The 14776-nt window shown below is 57.0% G+C and overlaps 1 protein-coding gene across 1 annotated transcript; it reads right to left on the bottom strand.

Annotated features, from left to right (window-relative positions):
• Nucleotides 1–278: 278 nt before the first annotated feature.
• On the bottom strand, nucleotides 279–13993 carry SERINC2 (serine incorporator 2). The gene is made up of 10 exons (XM_051773942.1): nucleotides 13745–13993; nucleotides 6677–6838; nucleotides 5484–5671; nucleotides 5320–5399; nucleotides 5091–5228; nucleotides 3640–3809; nucleotides 3467–3557; nucleotides 2544–2679; nucleotides 1460–1669; nucleotides 279–1088 (listed from the first exon to the last, which is right to left on the bottom strand). Exons 1-10 carry the CDS (start codon nucleotides 13781–13783, stop codon nucleotides 950–952), a joined length of 1353 nt encoding a protein of 450 aa, XP_051629902.1. The 5' UTR covers nucleotides 13784–13993; the 3' UTR covers nucleotides 279–949.
• Nucleotides 13994–14776: the final 783 nt, after the last annotated feature.

The raw sequence follows: 14776 nt of genomic DNA, 5'->3' as shown, positions 1-14776 counted from the left end.
ACGCTGTGTGCAACCCACCCTGTGCACCACACCTTGCACTCCCCTCTTTGCTCACCACCACCCCCTGCCCTGCCAGCCAGGGGCCCACCTCCAGCAGCAGCTCTTGGGGTGCCACAGCCTGACAATGGGGTCCAGGGCTCCAAGTGTTCATGCTAAAGTGATGCCATCCCCACCTGCACCTCCTGGCAGCCAGTTGTGCCCCCAGCTGTGCCCCCATCCCAGCATTAGGGCTGTTTAATACTTCCTCTGCCTCCCACACACTCAGCACACGCTCCAAGGAAGATCCAAGGACAAATCCACCAGGTTTATTGCAAACAAGACTTTGTTGACAAGGTGAGGTGCTGGGGCCAGGCCAGCACAGCCTGCAGGAACCCCAACTTGCCCTCTAGCAAGGACCAGGGGGGGGTTGTTCTCCCATGGGGACAGCCAGGCAGGAGAGCCCCTGAGGAGCTGGGGCCACCCCCGAGGCTGGGGGATGCAGAGGGATGTCTGCCCCCAGCCACAAATCTCAGCAATTCCGTTTTCCTCTAGGCAGTCTAGGGACATAACAGTGGCCAGGTCCTGGGTCCTGGTCCCCAGCACCCCCAAAAGGCACCACGGGCCCAGGACAGCAAGTGAGACAACAGCAGCTGGTGAGAACCAAACCCTCCCGAGGCAAGGCACTGGTCTCTGCTGGGAGAAGAGGGTTTGGAGGCACCACCAAAGGCACTGGACAAACATGGGCATGAAAGGGAGCTTCAAAAACACCCTCAGGTCTCTCTCAACCCTTGATTTCTCTGCTTGGCACTTCATCCCTTTCAAATTAAAACAAAAGACCTGCAAGAAGGCACAACCCAGCAGAGCAGCTCCCACATGCAGAACTGGGGCTAAGGCAGAGCTGGGGCTGTCCCCGGCCCTGAGGGACAAGGCCACCACGGCTCTGACTGGCAACAGGATGCCCGGGGCCACCTCAGCTGAAGTCCCGGTCCGGCAGCACCAGTGGAGCCACCAAAGTCCAGAGGTAGAGCAGGAGCCCAGCCCAGCTGGAGCAGATCTTCACCCACACGGCCGTCCAGGGGCTGCTCAGCACCTGCAGGCTCTCGTCTGGCCTGGAACAGCAAACAGGGGGGTGGCACCATCACTGTGGTATCCACAGAGAGGACAGGAACTGTGAGCACCCATGGGTGCCATGCAGGGAACACAGAGGAGCCCCGTGGCTGCAGCTCCCCGGGGGATGTGACCCCACTGCTGCACTCACAGCACCCAGGGGCCGGGTCCCCGCTCCTGAGGGATCCCAGGCTGCAGCAGAGGGTGCTGGCGAGCCCTGGCACAACCCTATGGTACCCAAACATGGTTAGGGAGCACCTTCAGCAGCCTCACACGCAGATGCACCTCAGCAAACAGCTCTGCCAGAGAGCAGGGCAGACCTCAGGAGGAGGGGATATAGAGGCAGGGGAACAGCCCTGGGAGCTCTGCCCACCTGTACCAGTTGGTGAGGGTCATCATGATGTAAAGGGAGGCGAGGAGGAGGCAGAGGTGGAAGAAGGTGTAGTTGTAGGAGACGCCGTCCTGCTCGTTGTCGTAGGCGCGGTGCGGCCCCGGCTCTGCCGCCTCCCCCGGGCCCGGCCCAGACCCGCCCTCCTCCGTCAGCATCAGCTTGTTCACCTGAGGGTGGTCCGAGGAGCGGAGGCTGCAGGGAGAGGGGCAGGGGTTCAGCACCTCCTGCTCAGTGCCCCCACGGCTGGGGTGTCACGGAGTCACAGGATCTGCTGGGCTGGAAGGGACCCCCAAGGATCGTCCAGTCCAACTCTCTGCCCTGCACAGTGAGATATCCTCATATCTAACCCCAAGAGTCACCCCCTGTGCCCCAGAGGATCAGCCAAACCCTCCTGCAGCTCTGGCAGCCTTGGGGCTGTGCCCACTGCCCTGGGGAGCCTGGGCAGTGCCCAACCAGCCTCTGGGGGAAGAACCTTTGCCTGAGATCCAACCTGAGCCTGCCCTGACACAGCTCCAGCCGTTCCCTGGCTGCTGTCCCTGCTCCCCCAGAGCAGAGCTCAGTCCCTGCCCCTCCTCTGCCCCTGCCCAGGCAGCTGGAACTGCACTGAGGTCTCCCCTCAGTCTCCTCTGCTCCAGCTGAACACACCAAGTGCCCTCAGTGTCCTCCTATGCCTTCAAATCCAGGCCCTTCCCCATCTCTTTTCCCAGCCTTTGGACACTCCCCAATGGCTCAATATCTTCCTTATATTGTGGTGCCCAAACTGCCTCAATGTTGCAGGTGAGGCTGCAGCAGTGCAGAGTAGAACAGGAATGTTCTGTCCTTGGGGCCATCCCTGGAACAGTTTGGGGGATGCAGGGTGTGGGGAAACCCTAAAAACTCTGACCACAGCCATGCAAGGCAGCTGCCTGTGGGTCCCCCTGGGGACCGGGATGGCTTTGCAAGAGGCCCTTAGTGACAAAACCCTGAGCCAAGATGTGACTTCCCCTTTCCCTGAGAGCCTCCTAATGGCTCTCTGCTCCAGGCAGAGGGACAGTGCCATCCCCAGGGCCACAGGCCAAGCCCTCACCTGATGAAGAGGGTGCAGAGGATGAAGATGATCAGCCCCACGATGCTCGAAGCGTCCCACCAGGTTGTCGGTGGTTCTGCGGTCGTCGCTGTGCTGGTGCTGTTCCTCACCAGCAGAGTGGGGTTACACCTCTGCACTGGGGGGAGGCACACAGGGGGTCAGCACCAAGGAGGGGACAAACACCTACCCCAGTGTGTGGTCCTGCCCCCTCATAGAATCATAGAATCACAGAATCAGACAGGTTGGAAGGGACCTCCGAGATCATCAAGTCCAACCTTTGATCCAACCCCACCGTGGTTCCCAGCCCATGGCACTGATGCCACATCCAGTCTCACCTTAAACACCTCCAGGGACGGAGAATCCACCCCCTCCCTGGGCAGCCCATTCCAATGCCTGACCAGCCTCTCTGGAAACAATTTCTTCCTAAATCCAACCTAAAACTCCCCTGGCACAGCTTAAGACCGAGCCCTCGTGTCCTACTGCTGGTTCCTGGCAGAAGAGCCAAAACCCCCCCAGCTCCCCCCTCCTGTCAGGGAGTTGTAGAGAGTGAGAAGGTCTCCCCTGAGCCTCCTCCTCTCCAGGCTCAGCCCCCCCAGCTCCCTCAGCCTCTCCTCACAGCACTTGTGCTCCAGTCCCTTCCCCAGCCTCGTTGCCCTTCCCTGGCCCTGCTCCAGCCCCTCCATGTCCTTCCTGAGCTGAGGGCCCAGAACTGGACACAGCACTCCAGGGGTGGCCTCACCAGCGCTCAGTCCAGGCCAACAATCACTTCCCTGCTCCTGCTGCCACACCATCCCTGAGCCAGGCCAGGATCCATTGGCCCTCTTGTCCCCCTGGGCACACTCTGGCTCCTGTTCAGCTCCCTTTCCATCCCCACTCCCAGCTCCCTTCCTGCCTGGCCTTAACCCAGGCCACATCCTGCTTACCTGGCACGTTGGCCAGGGCGGCCCAGGTGACGTAGATGGTGTAGAGGGTGATGAGGGACGCCTGCAGCAGCCCCGAGTGCGGCTGAGCCTCCTGCAAACACAACAGCGGGCGCTCAGGGCGGGCCTGCACCCCGCAGTGACACGGCCACCAGCCCCCTGGGAGCCACCCTCACCTGGATCTTGGGCAGGATGGACACCACGGAGACGACGAGGCACAGGAGGAGGTTGATGCTGATGAGGGCCTTGCCCTCGGTGCAGCCCTGGGGTTTGGTGTAGTAGACGTAGAGCAGCGCGACGGCCGCGATGGAGGCGGCGTAGAACACGAAGGTGACGGTGCAGAGGGCTGGGGGACAGCAGAAACACAAACCTTAAATAGCTGGGCTGAAGTTACATGGTGTGGAACATCTTACTGGCAGAATACACATCAAATCACTTCTCCTATTTCTTTTTTTCCCTCTCAGGGAGTATAACAAACCCATTACGCTTACTTACACCATCCCCCAAATAAGGAACTGTACAATCTTAGAGAAGCTCTTGAGAATTAGATAAGGAATGTAAACAGATGGGATGTAAACTAAGCTCTGTGCACCCAAATAAAGAACAAACACTACACTTTCTGGTGGGGGAGCACAATGGCCCTGTGCCTGCTCAAGGACTGAGGTCAAGGTGATGAAGAAAAGGACCAAAGACGGACTTCCAGTAGGGGTGTGACCATGTAGAGCAAACTAATGAATATGTATTAAGTAAGAGACAATACCCAATGAATCTGCTGGAAACAGTGTGTGTAATAAAAAGCCCTGTCCATCAGCCATTGGCACGTTGGGTTAGAGGAGCTCTCCTGAATTAACATCTACAAATTGGTGATAAGAAGTTTGTTTCTGCTGCTTTTCGGTATTGTTTTTGGCACCTCAGATGGGACTGGAACCCACAATCCCCATAAAAATGGGAAAAGCCTGTGCTGTGGGGTGTGCATTGTACCTTTGTGCACCTCAAGGCCTAAATTAATTAAAGAACTGCTTTCTACCTTCCTATACTCAAATTGTCCAGAGATTATTTCTCTGATTTCAGGTGATGCAGGACACTGACAGGAGAAATACAAACCTTACTCACAGCATCCCCCAAATAAGGAACTGTACAATCTTAGAGAAGCTCTTGAGAATTAGATAAGGAATGTAAACAGATGGGATGCAAACTAAGCTTTGTGCACCCAAATAAAGAACAAACACTACACTTTTTGGTGGGGGAGCACAATGGCCCTGTGCCTGCTCAAGAACTGAGGTCGAGGTGATGAAGAAAAGGACCAAAGAAGGACTTCCAGTAGGGGTGTGGCTAAGTAGAGCAAACTAATGAATATGTATTAAGTAAGAGAGAATATCTAATGAATACATAAACAGTGTGTGTCATAAAAAGCCCTGCCCACCTGTCATTGGCTCGCTGGCTTAGAGGAGCTCTCCTCCTGAACAAAGAACGCCCTTTTTAGCTCCTACAAATCGGTGATAAGAAGTTTGTGCCGCTTTTCGGTATCACGGGGGAGGAAACAAAAAGGAAAGAGGCTGGAGCAGAACCCCCCAGGCCTGGTCAGCCCTGGGATGAGCCAAACCCTCCGTGGTGCTGCTGCACCCACCTGCGTACCAGCCCTTGGCGTTGCTCTCGCTCGCCTCGCGCAGCCACCGCTGGCTCCAGGAGTGCGCGAAGTCGATGAGGAGCACGAGCTGGATGAGGATGAAGAGGAAGGAGCCGACCACACCAAAGTAAAACCAGACTTGAGGGCAGAGAAAAACCAGTTAGGAACAGGGGGAGCGAGCCCTGGGGGCACAGGGGTTTAGCCCCGTGCAGAGGGCACAGCTCCTCACCCGAGGTGAAGGTCCCGTCGGGGATGTAGAAGGCGCCCACCGTGATCCCCACCAGCACCAGGAACTTGAAGAACCAGAAGCTGTGGGAGGAGAGAGGAGGCACGGTCTGCACCCTGCAGGGGTCCATCCCTTCCCCCCCCCAGCAGCCCGGGCCGGGCACCCACCCGTTGTGCAGGGCGGCGCGGGGGTCCTTGCTGCTGCGCACGCACACCGTGAGCACGGCGAAGAGGCAGAAGAAGGCGGCCATGGCGAAGCCCATCCGGTACACGGCCTTGTGGCCCAGGAAGCTCCTGCAGTCGACGTGGGTCTGGACCCCCAGCACAGACCCGCTGCCTTCACAGAAGCCCGGGAGCTGAAACGGTGACGGGAGGGTGAGCATCACCCCAGTGTGTCCCGACACATCCTACTGGGGATTGAAGATTGTGGGAGGGTCTTGAAGAGCTACTGTTTGTATTGAAGAGCAGCTCCTGGACTGTGAAGCCCCCAGGCTGCCCAGAGAAACTGTGGCTGCCCCAGCCCTTGAAGTGTCCAAGGCCAGGTTGGATGGTGCTTGGAGCAACTTGGGATGGTGGAAGGTGTCTCTGCCCATGGCAGGGGGTTTGGACTCCCTCGTTGAGATCCCTTCCAAACCATTCTGTGATTCCACAGTTCTGTGATTCTGGGATTCCACATCCACTGCAAGCCCTGGTGCCACCAAACATGAGCCAGACCATGACTGCTCTAATGCCTCTTGCTTGGGGACAGTGGTGGGATGACACAGCTAAAGCCACCCTGCAGGTCAGTGAAAAGCTGGGATGAAACCAGCCTTTCCCAAAAGCCCAGCCCAGCAGCAGCAGCTCAGCTGTCAGATCTCCTCTCCCTCCACCTGGAGTCACAGAATGACAGAATCACAGAGTCAGCCAGGTTGGAAAAGACCTCTGAGATCATCGAGTCCAACCTGTGACCCAGCCCCACCTTGTCACCCAGCCCATGGCACTGATGCCGCATCCAGTCTGTCCTTAAACACCTCCAGGGATGGGGACTCCACCCCCTCCCTGGGCAGCCCCTTCCAATGTCTGATCCCTCTCTTTGTAAAAAATTTCTCCCTGATGTCCCACCTCCATGACTTGCAAGTCATCAGTTGAACCCCAAAAATGGGATGTAGGAAACTTTCCCAGGAGACATCCAGGAACGAAATTATATCCCACTGCATTTTCCCCTCTGTGGAAAACTGGGGTTAACAACAACTTCTTCCAGAGAGGTGCTCAGACAAAGAGGAACAGAAGCACATCATGCCCCAAAAATTCCCTTTCTGCTTCAGCCTCACGTACTCACGGGGAACTGAACTTCTTCCCAGTGACCTCCAGGAGTTATTTACCTTGTGCAGCTCCTTCTCCACGCCGGGGATTATCATGATGACGGACACCAGAGTGCCGAGGAAGAGGAAGAAGGTGAAGAGGAGGCGGGAGATGGTGGAGTTCTTGGCCGAGGGGCAGCAGCCACAGAGCAGACACGGAGCAGAGCCACAGAGACAGGACGCCTGCAACGAGAGCAGCCCCGTGGCAGAGGGGCACAAACCGGCCCCAAAACACGTGCCCAGGTTGATCCATAGGAAAACCTCCCAGGAATCCACACTGCTGCTCCAGGAGTTTTGCTCAGAGCTTCCCACCAGCCCAGGAGATGTCACGGAAACGGTGCCAAACCACCCCCAAGAGTTGCTGAAAAAGAAAAGAGCTGCAGGAACTGACAACAACCAGCCAAGGTGGGAAAAGACACCGCGAGTCCTGGAGACACCCATGTGTTTTTTTGCTCCATGCAAGGCTCCAGTCTAACCAAGTCCTGCCCTGCAAGAGCCTCCTTTCAGTGCAGAAACACGTTTGCAAAATAATTTCAGTCTAATACAAGAAGGGGGAAACATGGATTTCAGCACCATGGGGAAAGCAGCTCATTCTGCCACCCTTCCCCTCCCCAAAGGCCGCTTGGCAGGCAGGGAAACTGAGGAACAGCATCCCCAGGAGCCCATGGTGGGTCCTGAATTCCCAAATCGAGCACGGGCAGCGCTGCCAAGTGTACCCTGCTCCAGGAGGTTCCATTGCTCAGGAACCAAGGGAACCCTGGCTTAACAAAACCTGACCTTACTGCCTTGCAGAACATCAGCAGGGTTTTCCTGCACAGGGGTGGTGTAGAATAAGGCTTGGAGGGGGGGGGAAAGGAATGTTCTATTAAACTGTACTCTTAGGTTTCCCTGGGTCCTGCAATCCATCGTCGTTTGAAACCCAGAAGTTGGGCTGGGCTGGGCTCAGCTGGGTTGAGTTCAGTTGGGTTGAACTGAGTTGTGTTGGGCTGAGTTGGGTTAATTGGGTTGGGTTGAGTTGGGTTGAGTTGGGTTGATTTAGGCTGGGTTGGGTTGAATTGGGTTGGATTGGGTTGATTTGGGTTAAGTTGGGTCAGGTTGCACTGAATTAAGTTCATTTGGATTGAGTTGGGTTGAGTTTGGTTGAGTTTTGCTGCTCCAGTAAACACCATTCTCACCAGTTTTTCCTCTGATTTGGATACTCTCAGGGTGTGGGAAAGCCCCAATCACCTGCCTTAGAGGAAGAAAAGGTGCAGGGGTTTTCATAACAGGTTTTAAAGGCTGTGATGGGTCAGGAGCACTGGATACAGGCACAGCCAGCCCTGACTGTGCCATCTGATCAGGGTGGGGAGGATTTTCAGCCTCTTCATCCCCCACACCAGCCCTGGGATCTCCTGGCTCACTGCCAAGTCCTGAAACCCCTATTTTCCCAAAAGAGTGTGAAGTTGGACAATAAATAGGGCATTTTCCAGCAAGAGAATGGAAGAAGCATTTTGGGGGTGAGCCTTTCACTGCTGGGTCACTAATCCTCTATGTGAAGGTTCCATGTCAAATATTTGGGGAAACAATAGGAGAATAAGGTGTCTCTCCAGCTTGGATTGAAGATGTTTGGTTGGGGAAGTAAAACCAACATCCCACATCAAGGCAAAGCAGGCAGTGATGCCCCCCTGGCTGCTGAACCAGAGCCAAGCCACCGTGTGAATTAACAGGTTAAAGTGCTAAATAAAACCTTAAAAGACCCAAAACCTAAATTAAAATTGAATTCCCAACTCTGTTCCACTCCCCATGGTGGGAGAGGGAACAGCAAAATACACCCCAAGGGTGAAATATTCCCTAAACCTGGGAAATTTCAAATATTCCCTAAAATAAGGAAATTTCAGGCTATTTCCTTCTTTTTCTAACCCTCACTGAAGCCACCACAAACCCACAACCTCCTTTGTCCCACCCAGCAGTCCAGGGAGCAACAAGAAATTCCCCTGCAGGTGCTGGAAGGAGTTTATTTCCAATACTACTTTCCAAATATTTACCTCTGCATTCCCAAATATTTCAAAATTTACAGCACTGGGTGTTTTGAGCTCCTGTATCACTTCTTAGGAAATCCTGTGACCATCTCAAGCTCCTCAGTAAACAGCTTTCCCCCTATTCACAAGCTAATTTCATTGATTTATTTTGCTTTGATATTTCATTTCTTTCCCTTGGAACGGCCCTTCCCCTCCTGCACTGGAGCCCATCAGCCACTCAGAGGCAGGAGGAGGGTCCAGCTCTGTCCCACTATTAAGAGATATGCCCTGTTGTGTGCTTATTATGGGTATGAACCTCCTAATTATGCCCTGCAATCGATACTAATTAAAGATGGCTCAGCATCAGCTCAAAACACGCATTTCTCATCATTAAAATCAGTGTAGGAAAAGGACATGGCAGAAAACAAAACCTGCAGTGTGAGCAGGTCACTTCCCTCAGCAGGGGTGCTCAGGGAGGTTCACAAAGGATCACCTTGATGCCTCCAAATCACTGGAGGTGGCTTTGATTTACCTGATTTGATTTTGATTTTATTTGAGAAAAAATCCCCTCCTTCCTGATTTATTCCTCTTTACCCCCATCCCAGCCCCACCCTGTGGAGCTGGTGGGACCCATAGGAGTCAGAGAGTCCCTGGATCCCGTGGAGACCCTCATTCCACCTCTCCAGGAGCTGCTCAAGGGGCAGAACTTCACGTTTTCAACTCGGAAGCCCATGAAAATGGCCTCCAATTAGAGATGGCTTCCTTTCAGACTCATTAAATGCACCACTCGCAGCAGAGTGCATTTAAAAGGCACCAGCCGTGCTGGGTTTTCCCTTGCAAATTAAAAAACAAATAGAGAACAGCATTAAAAATCCCTTTTAGTGCAGAACTCCTGCATCATTTCACCTGATGCAGCACAGCACCTCAGTGCACCATCCATCCTTCCAGCTCCTTTCCCTTCAGTGCCAACTGAAACAAAAAGCCCCAATCCCAGAATCCCTGAATCCGGCCAGGAAAACTGTGAGGTTTGGTGCTGGTGAGGAAGTTGGGGGTTTGGGGGTTCAGCCCCATGTCCAAGCACCACTGAAGACCTGCAGGAGGCAGAGCCTCAGGTGCCAAGTTGTGCTCAGGGTCAGTGCAGGGGGAGGGAGGGCACAGGAGTGTCCACAGGGCCACGATGGAACTGAAGGGAAACCTTTGCTCCATGTGCAGCCTCCAAACCCTCTGGGGGACCCCTGGGACAGCTGCAGGGGGACAAGTTGGTTTGGGTTGGAAGGGACCTCAAAGCTCATCTCACTCCACCCCCTCTATGGGCAGGGACACCTTCCATAGCCCAGGCTGCTCCAACCTGGCCTTGGACACTTCCAGGGATCCAGGGGCAGCCACAGCTTCTCTGGGAAACCTGGGCCAGGGTCTCCCCACCCTCACAGCCAACAATTCCTTCCCAATATCCCATCTATCCCTGCCCTCTGGCAGTGGGAAGCCATTCCCTGTGTCCTGTCCCTCCATCCCTTGTCCCCAGTCCCTCTCCAGCTCTCCTGGAGCCCCTTTAGGCCCTGCCAGGGGCTCTCAGCTCTCCCTGGAGCCTTCTCTTCTCCAGGGGAACCCCCCCAGCTCTCCCAGCCTGGCTCCAGAGCAGAGGGGCTCCAGCCCTGGAGCATCTCCGGGGCCTCCTCTGGACTCTCTCCAGCAGGTTTTTCAGAGTTTTTTGGGAGGCTGCAGCATCCCTGGAGCCTACTGGGGGTTTATTTTCAAGGATGACTCTTCCACAGCCAAACTGCACAGCTGTATTTCAGTTTTCACAGGCCTTTCAGCCGCTGAGGTGACGGGGCACAACATCCCCATCCCGCTGACCTGCTCCAAGGAGCAGTGACACAAGAGTCCTGTGCCACCAGGAGCCACAAAAACAGCTCCTGGTGCCCTTTCTGGCCACCTCCTTCAAAACTCCTTTGCAAGGAAGCAAAGGAACCCTCTGTGCCACACCCTGTCCCGACCTGCAGCCCCGGCACCTCGTGATTTCAGCCTTTTTCTTTAAAAAGCAAGTGGGTCAAGAGCAAGAAAACCTTCCCAGGTTAAGCAATGCTGGCCACACCCTGATTCTCCTTCCAAAGGCTTTCAGAGATGCCCATAAGTGTGAACATGGCCCAGGGCCAAAGAGCAGGGTGGAAAAAGGCAAGGAGGGAGGTGGCTGCAGCAGTGAAGGGGTGGGTTAATGAGGAAGGGTTGGTTTTCAGCTGCTGCAGTTGAATGATTAATGTCTCCAGTTTCACTATCAACTTCCTCATGGGACCCAGCTCACCTCCAGCGTGACCCCCGTGGAAGGGCTGCTCTGCTCCCTCCTCTCCTGGAGGATTTGGGAGCATGGCAAGGGCCAGGCAAGGCAGGGAAACACAACATGAACCCAACTGCACCAGATCAGCTCCACCAGCCCACCTGTAACAGTCCAACTACACCAACATCACCCCAACAACACCACCCCTAATCACCCACCCAGCTACACCACCCCAACAACACCCACCCAGCAACCCCCCCGTGAGCTTCTGCCACCCTGGAATCCCAGGAACACGGAGACTGAGTCACCCCAGGAATCCCAGGAACAGAGACTGAGTCACCCCAAAGCAACGCCGAGCGACCGGAGTTTATCTCCTGCCAACCCCGTGACCAGGCAGGTTAATCAGTACCAAACCCCAGGGCTGGGGGAGCTGGTGGCTCTCCTGCCTGGCAGGTGGCTTTGGGTTGGTGTCACAGGGTTGGTTGTGCCCATGAGGTGCCCAAACCACGTCTGAGCCCCCAGGGTTTGTGTTGGCTTGGGCAGCCCCAACCTTGTCCCCCCCAGGAGCAATGACAGCTGTGGGCAGAGTCTGGAAAATCACTGGATTTTCCAGTGATTTCCAGGGCAAGTCACAGGAAAAGGGAAATTTTTGTTGTGTGCTGCAAAGTATTTTCACTCAGGAACAACTTGTAGAGTTTTAAGGGGAAAGAAGAAAGGGCTTGGCAATCTGATGCTGCTGTGACTCAAATGCTGCAGGCAGAGCTGAAGGAGTCAGTTCAGATGTTCTTGTTAAAAATAAAATTTAAAAAAAAAAATTATACACATTGGGGGGAGGGGGTATCTGGTTTTGGTTTGTGTTTTTTTCTGTCTCGTGGTTCTTCAGTTCAGAACTAAAACAGCCCCTGCGTCAACCACCTCTACCAGAAGGAACAGGAGAATTAAATTAAACTTATATAGTTCCTCTACTCTGTTACCACAGGCTGGGTAAGAGAACAGTTTTTTGGGGGAAAAAAATCCAGATTTAGGCCAGAAAACTCCACACTCCTGGACTGGAGTAACTCCCAGCTTTCCCAGTACTTGTCCATGAGGAAAAGTTTGGAGTGTGTTACAGGGGGAGGCCTTGCAGACCATCCTCCAACTGATCCCTCATTTCAAAAGCTCCTGTTCGTTAAACCTCCAGCACTTTGAGGTCAAGTTGCACAACAGGCCCTGCTCCCAGGTTTCCAGGCCGGCAGCTCCTGGGCTGGTTCCACAGCCCTGCCTTGGCCCTGTGCCCACAGGTGAGGCACCAACAGGGAAGGCAATGCCAGTCGTGGGCAGGGGCTGCGTCACAGGGCACAGCACCCGGAACCACACACCCTGAGCACGACAGGGCACCCCAAATCACACCCCTGAGCACGGCAGGGCACCCCAATCACACACCCTGAGCACAGCAGGGCACCCCAATCACACCCCTGAGCATGGCAGGGCACCCCAATCACACACCCTGAGCACGGCAGGGCACCCCAATCACACACCACTGAGCACGGCAGGGCACCCCAAATCACACCCCTGAGCACAGCAGGGCACCCCAATCACACACCCTGAGCACGGCAGGGCACCCCAATCACACACCCTGAGCACGGCAGGGCACCCCAGATCACACCTCTGAGCATGGCAGGGCACCCCAATCACACCCCTGAGCACGGCAGGGCACCCCAATCACACCCTGAGCATTGCAGGGCACCCCAATCACACACCCTGAGCACGGCAGGGCACCCTAAATCACACACCCTGTGTACCTGGTGTGTACCCAGGTACAGCACCCCAGATCACACCCCCTGAGCCTGTCCTGGCCCATGGCACCCCAAATCACACCCCTTGAGCTTGCCCTGGCCCATGGCACCCCAGAGCACACCCCCTGAGCCTGCCCTGGCCCATGGCACCCCACACAGAGCCTGCAGCCCCCCTCCAGCTCCTTCTCTCAGTCCATCCCCTGTCTCCCAGTTTGAGGCTCAGCAATGAGACCCAGGCAAGGCCCCCAGCCCCTCATTGCACCCCCCAGGGTAGCAGGGCAGGGGGGCCAGGACCCCCCACTCCTCCAGGTGCAGCAGAGGCATCACTGCTCTGGCTCCCCACACCCCCCAGGTGCCCAGGAGTGCACCACCCTCCCCGTTCCCCTCCGTGTTCCCCTCAATCATGACATTCCCAAGCCCCAGAGTTCCCTGGGGTGAACCCTCTGCATCTCCCGTGGGATGCCCTGCTCTGGGTAACCCCCACATCCCCCAGGGATGCGCTGAGGGTTGGACCTGCTGGGAGTCCCCCGCATCCGCAGGGCATCCTGGGAGTCCCCTGCATCCCCCCCATATACAGAGGTGCATCCCCCGGGGGTCCCCTGCATCCACAGCGCATCCCGGGGGTCCCCTGCACCCCCCCATATACAGAGGTGCATCCCCCGGGGGTCCCCTGCATCCACAGCGCATCCCGAGGGTCCCCTGCACCCCCCCATATACAGAGGTGCATCCCCCGGGGGTCCCCTGCATCCCCCCCCATGTACAGGGGTGCATCCCCCAGGGGTCCCCTGCACCCCCCAGCTGCACAGGGTACATCTCCTGGGGGTGCCCCTGCCCTGCCCACCCTGAGCGCGGGTCACCCTCCCGGCACCCCTCGGGCCCCTCCGCCCCGGGATGTCCCTCTGCCCTCCCCTGGTCCCTCCCTGGTCCCTCCCCCGGCCCCGCAGCCGCCGCAGCTCCCCCTGCCCGGGCCGCGCCCTCCGCTGCGGCCCCGCAACCCCCCGGTCCGGCCGGTCCGGCGGGTCCCCCCGTGCGGGCGGGCACTCACACAGCTGAGCAGGGAGCAGACCCCGAGACAGGCCCCCATCGTGCTGCCGCCGCCGCTCCCGAGCCGGCCCCCGGCTGCTGTTCCCGGCTCCTGTCCCCGGCTCCTGTCCCCGGCTCCTGTTCCCGGCTCCTGTCCCCGGCTCCTGTTCCCGGCTCCTGTTCCCGGCTCCTGTCCCCGGCTCCTGTTCCCGGCTCCTGTCCCCGGCTCCTGTTCCCGGCTCCTGTTCCCGGCTCTCCACTCCCCTCCGCCGGCTCCGCGCTCGGCCCCGCCCGGACCGGCCGCGCCTCCACCGGGGCGGCCCTTAAGGCGGCGGGGAGGGCAGGGGAGGGACGATCCGCGCTCCTCCCGGCCTCGGGAGGGCTCTCTACTGCTTCTCCATGCCCCCACCCCGTCCTCACTCCATCCCCCTCCATCCTCCTCCATCTCCCTCCATCCCCCCATCCTCCCCCAACTCCCCCCGTCCCTTCCCCCCGGGCTCCCCATCCCTGGTTACCGCCCAGAGGGCCCCACGGACACCACGAGCTCGGGCCGGGCCGGGGGCTCTGGGACACCCCCAGGGCTGGGGGGGATGGGTGGGGGCCCAGCCGGGGCTCAAAACAGCCCATGGGAAGGGATGATGGAAAGCCAGAATGGTTTGGGTTGGAAAGGACCTTAAATCCCATCCCGGTCCCACCCCCTGCCATGGGCAGGGACACCTTCCACCAGCCCAGGCTGCTCCAATTCCCATCCAACTCGGCCTTGGACACTTCCAGGGATCCAGGGGCAGCCACAGCTTCTCGGGGCAACCTGGGCCAGGGCCTGTCCACCCTCACAGCCAACAATTCCTTCCCAACATCCCATCTATCCCTGCCCTCTGGCAGTGGGAAGCCATTCCCTGTGTCCTGTCCCTCCATCCCTTGTCCCCAGTCCCTCTCCAGCTCTCCTGGAGCCCCTTTAGGCCCTGGAAGTCTGATTGGAACCTCCTAAAGTTCAACAAGGAGAAGGGCAAAGTAAGTTTTACCCCATAGGAAAGAAAAATCCCAGGCTCCAATA

This window comes from Manacus candei, unplaced genomic scaffold (genome assembly GCF_025592945.1).
Source record: "Manacus candei isolate 608988 ecotype Guabito, Panama unplaced genomic scaffold, ASM2559294v1 h1tg000180l, whole genome shotgun sequence".
NCBI lineage: Eukaryota > Metazoa > Chordata > Aves > Passeriformes > Pipridae > Manacus > Manacus candei.
Note: the sequence above shows the minus strand (reverse complement) of the source record. Positions and strands in the feature narration are given on the sequence as shown.

Bases quoted from the DNA above. Each gene is read 5' to 3' on its own strand.
- SERINC2 (XM_051773942.1), bottom strand. From the start codon at position 13,783: ATGGGGGCCTGTCTCGGGGTCTGCTCCCTGCTCAGCTGT. The intron at 6,839-13,744 runs GTGAGTGCCCGC...CTCTCGTTGCAG, and splicing joins TCTGCTCCCTGCTCAGCTGT to GCGTCCTGTCTCTGTGGCTC. The intron at 2,680-3,466 runs GTAAGCAGGATG...GCCTCCCCCCAG, and splicing joins CGCCCTGGCCAACGTGCCAG to TGCAGAGGTGTAACCCCACT.